Source organism: Lotus japonicus, chromosome 3 (genome assembly GCF_012489685.1).
Source record: "Lotus japonicus ecotype B-129 chromosome 3, LjGifu_v1.2".
In the NCBI taxonomy this organism is placed as follows: Eukaryota; Viridiplantae; Streptophyta; class Magnoliopsida; order Fabales; family Fabaceae; genus Lotus; species Lotus japonicus.
In genome coordinates, this window is record NC_080043.1 from 21976006 (window position 1) to 21980139 (window position 4134).

The 4134-nt window shown below is 36.1% G+C and overlaps 1 protein-coding gene across 1 annotated transcript; it reads left to right on the plus strand.

Annotated features, from left to right (window-relative positions):
* Positions 1-226: 226 nt before the first annotated feature.
* LOC130743764 (interactor of constitutive active ROPs 3-like) lies at positions 227-1168 on the plus strand. Its single transcript, XM_057595993.1, has one exon. It carries the CDS (start codon positions 227-229, stop codon positions 1166-1168), a length of 942 nt encoding a protein of 313 aa, XP_057451976.1.
* The last annotated feature ends 2966 nt before the right edge of the window (positions 1169-4134 follow it).

The following is a 4134-nucleotide window of genomic DNA, read 5'->3' on the forward strand; positions in this document are numbered from 1 at the left end:
AGAACTTAATGAATATAGCCAGCATCCTCGAATATTAGTCTCTCATAAAGGCAATATCTTCCACCCTAGGAACATATATTAGTTGTCTAATGTAGTTCAATTGTATAGAATTTGTTTGAAAGGTAAGAAGTAGGAAAATATATTTTAATTTTTTTAAATAAATCTTTCCATATACCCAAATTGCAGAATCGTCAACAAAACTTAATATCATTCCCTTGTGGAGAACATGGAATCCCAACTCAAGGAGTACACATGCACAGAGTCAGCTCAAGGCCAAACACAGATCAATGGAACTTTGAGGCAACTTGAAGCTGCAAAAATAATTGTAGAGTCCCTAGGGGTTGAAGCTTCAAAATTTGTTCATGACCACAACTCTGATGCATTGGGACCAGAAGTCTCATTTTTTAGGCATGAGGTTGGACGATTGAGGTGTATCATAGAGTCTGTTGAGACTAAGTTGTTGGAAGAACAGATTCAGAACACAGTGAAGATCAGGAATGCTTACCAATCAATTGAGCTTATAAAATCAGAATCAAGCCATAGGGAATCTGAGCTAAAGGTCGAGTTGAAGAAAAAGCAAGTTGAAATTGAAGACCTGAAGGCAAAACTAATGGATGATAAAAACAAGAAATTGAATTTGAAGGTTGGAAAAAGTATAATGTCACCTGAAAAAGAATATGAGATTATGGCTGAATTTCAAAGGATGGATGAGTGTGTGGCAGAATTGAATGGTGATCATATTAAGAAGGAGAGAGCATTGCAAAGTATATCTGAAGAGAATGAAATTGTAAAGTATATCGGTAAGGCTATGATGAAACTTGAGATTGTGAAAAAAGAGGCTGAGAAGAGCAAACAAAATGCAAAGAGGTTGGCAGAGCAGTTGGAAGTAGTGCAAGCAGCAATGTCTGAAACAAAAGCAGAAGTGAGAAGGCTAAGGGAGCAATCTGATCAGTGGAGGAAGGTTGCAGAAGATGCTACTACTATGATTTATCGAGGTAACAATGGGCAACTCACTGAGAGATCTCTGTCATTGGACAACAGATGTAACACTTCTTTGATTAGGTATCCGTTTTTTTCTGAAGAAAATGATGATGGTTTCCAGAGAAAGAAAAGTGGCAACTTGCTAGAGAAGATTAAAGGGTTATGGAAGAAAATTAAAAAAGAGTAACATTCTGATTCATGATGGAAATTCCAAGAAATTAAACTGATTGTTATTCTCCTTTTTTGATATTGAGTTGTTTTGGGAACTCTAGTTGGATGGTTGGTTATAAGTTGTTTCATGGATTAGACCCCTTTTACATAATTTGTTTTGAACATGTAGTCCAAAAGTATTGTGTAATGTTTTGTTGGAGTATTTATGTTTTGTAATTTTGATTGATCGTTGTTATCCTTTTTTTAAAATTGAACTGTTTTGGAAGCTCTGGTTGAATGGTTGGTAATTAGTTGCTTAATGGATTAGGCCCATTTTATTCTTCTACTATCTAGAAATTCCAAGAACTTAAATTTTCTTTATCCTCTGGTGCCATCCTGAAGAACAGATTTGATCATCTTCGTCAAAGTTGGATCATGTCAAGTAAAACCTTGAAGGTAATATGTATGATAAATTGTAAAACCATGTGGGTAGGGCACAAGATATGATAACTTAAATATATCCTATTGTAATCAACTATTTGATGTTGAAAAATTGTTGGTTGAGTAAAAATGTCCCCTTCATAAGACTCGAGGAAGTTCAAGTTTTGTTTAATGTTGTTGTTATTAATTTAAGTTAGAAGTATATAGTTTTGTGGATGTTGGAGTTTCTTTTGTCAAGGCTAGGTCATGATGAAGATTAACATGGCTTTGATGTTTAGTCATGTAGTGATGGCGAGAGAGTCTTCGCCTCTAATGTCATGTATCCAAGTGTGGCAAAGAGGGTCCATCATGTGCAAGAAGTGGAGTAGGGTTTCAAGGTAACAAATAAGATGGGATTTGATTCGGATATTGTGTTTAATAATGAAGTTATTGAGCATGAATTTTATGGCTTGGATTCAGACGTGCGTGATTTTGGTGCATTAACTAATTCCTTTGCTGTAAATTGGGAGTTAATCTGGGGGAGTGACGTTGTGTCGATTTATGTGGAACATGTAACGCCCCGACTTTCAGGGGTCACCATAGTAACTTGCTATAATAAATATGCAATGTTTTCCAAAAAGATTCATAAACACGAGTATATTTTTTTCTCTTCAAAGTATTTTCAAAACATGTCATGCATAAATCCAACTGTAAATCAAATTACATCTAGCCTTGAACAAGGCAATTACCTGAAGGTAAGAACGAAAGAGAACATCCTACGAAACCTAACAAGTAGTACTTGATTCAACAAGGAACCTGTTATGCAATGACTCCATATGTCCGACATACTAACTACGATTTCCACATCGGGGAACCGTAGGAAAGTAATGCACCGGAACCTACCCGAAACCTCAATATAAATTCATAAAATCATTATGCAAGCTTAAACCAATAATGACAAGCTCTCTAACCCAAGACCTTAACCTTACACCCACCTCTACTTTTCGAGTCTTCCACTATTCTTCAAGTTCTCCTCTCCGACACGTACAAAGGTCAAATTTCTTCGAAGGTTCTCCATCGCCTAATTGCGTTAAGCGCCTAAACAACAAGTAGCAAACAGAAAGGGTTAACTCCATACAATTACCACACATAAAAGAGAAAAACATGTTATTCGAAACTAATACATGACATGGTAAGTAAGCTACCAATTTAATTCATGATAGATGACAACATATATTCAACACCATGAAATCAAATCATATCTCAACAAAATCAACAATATGAATTTAAAATAGTTATCAACGAAACCAACAATATAGATCAAATAATAACATCTCGGAAGACGAGACAATCACGTGTGACAATATCCACCACACTGTCACTTTATGACGCCTCAAAAGACGGAAAACTCAAGTAAAGGAAAAAGAGTACCACATTCTCAACTAGCCAATGTTAAACACCATTCTATACAATACAACCTGAAACCATACTATAATGCTCTAGCACTTCCTCATATCAACCAGTGGAAGGAAAAAATCAAAACCTCAATTCCCTTTATCCATATTATATATATATATATATATAAGTCTGATCCAGATCTATACTGCTCAACTATTAAGAACAACGCAGAACCTAACTTATATTTCTAATTTATTTATCCGTTTCTATAGAACCAGGTGATGGTGATGATACTTACGGGCAAGGAAGATCTATCTTTCATGATGCTTCGCTCTTTCTCTTCTAAGCTTTCTTTCAGATCTTCCCAACCCTCTTCTTCTTCTATCGATCATCCTCATCAATCCAATCAATTATCCAAATCTGTCTTCAAAGAAGAAATTCATTTTGAAGATATCAATCAAGATCTTGACAACTGGGAAATTCCAAAAATTTCTCATGCTGAGATCTACAAACCAAACGGATCCTTTTTCAAACGATCAGATTTCATTATCAAAACCGTTGAGCAAACCTACAAGCTCAGATCTGATGATGAAGAAATCCATCTGCTTTCCGAGAAAAGCATCAAAGAACATATCAGCAAGAACTTCAACTATCTTCATATAGGTAGTGTTCAAGTTGGTCTTAAACCCCTAACCAGGAAATCTCTTGACATCGCTGTACTCCTTTGTCTTAGGGATGTTAGACATAATCAATTCCATGACTCCCTCTTAGGAACGGTTGAAACCAGCCTGAGTAATGGACCAATCTTTTTCAATTGCTTCCCAGATCTAACTGTTAGTCTGGAAGATAAAAACATTCTTGATGTCCTCTTCCTAAATATCAAGCTTCACGGCCTTGATATGAAAGAAGATTCCATTCCAATCTCTTTGATCTACAGGGTTCAATACAAGGTAATGAACTCTATCAAATCTTATTTCTTGCGAACCAATTGTGAGAAATCTGGAGAAACTACCCTCTTCCTCACAGATTATGATAAGGCCAATGTTATTGTGCCCAAAACCATCCAATGGAGTGATATCACCCTTCCAGAAAAATGGTCTTTGGAAAAGGCTACTCCAGCCCAACCTGCTGAAACTCCTGAGTTTCGTGAAATCATCCAACACCAATCTGGCCAAGTAGATCTCA

Excerpts from the sequence above, each read along its gene's own strand:
- LOC130743764 (XM_057595993.1), top strand. The coding sequence starts at position 227 with ATGGAATCCCAACTCAAGGAGTACACATGCACAGAGTCAGCTCAAGGC.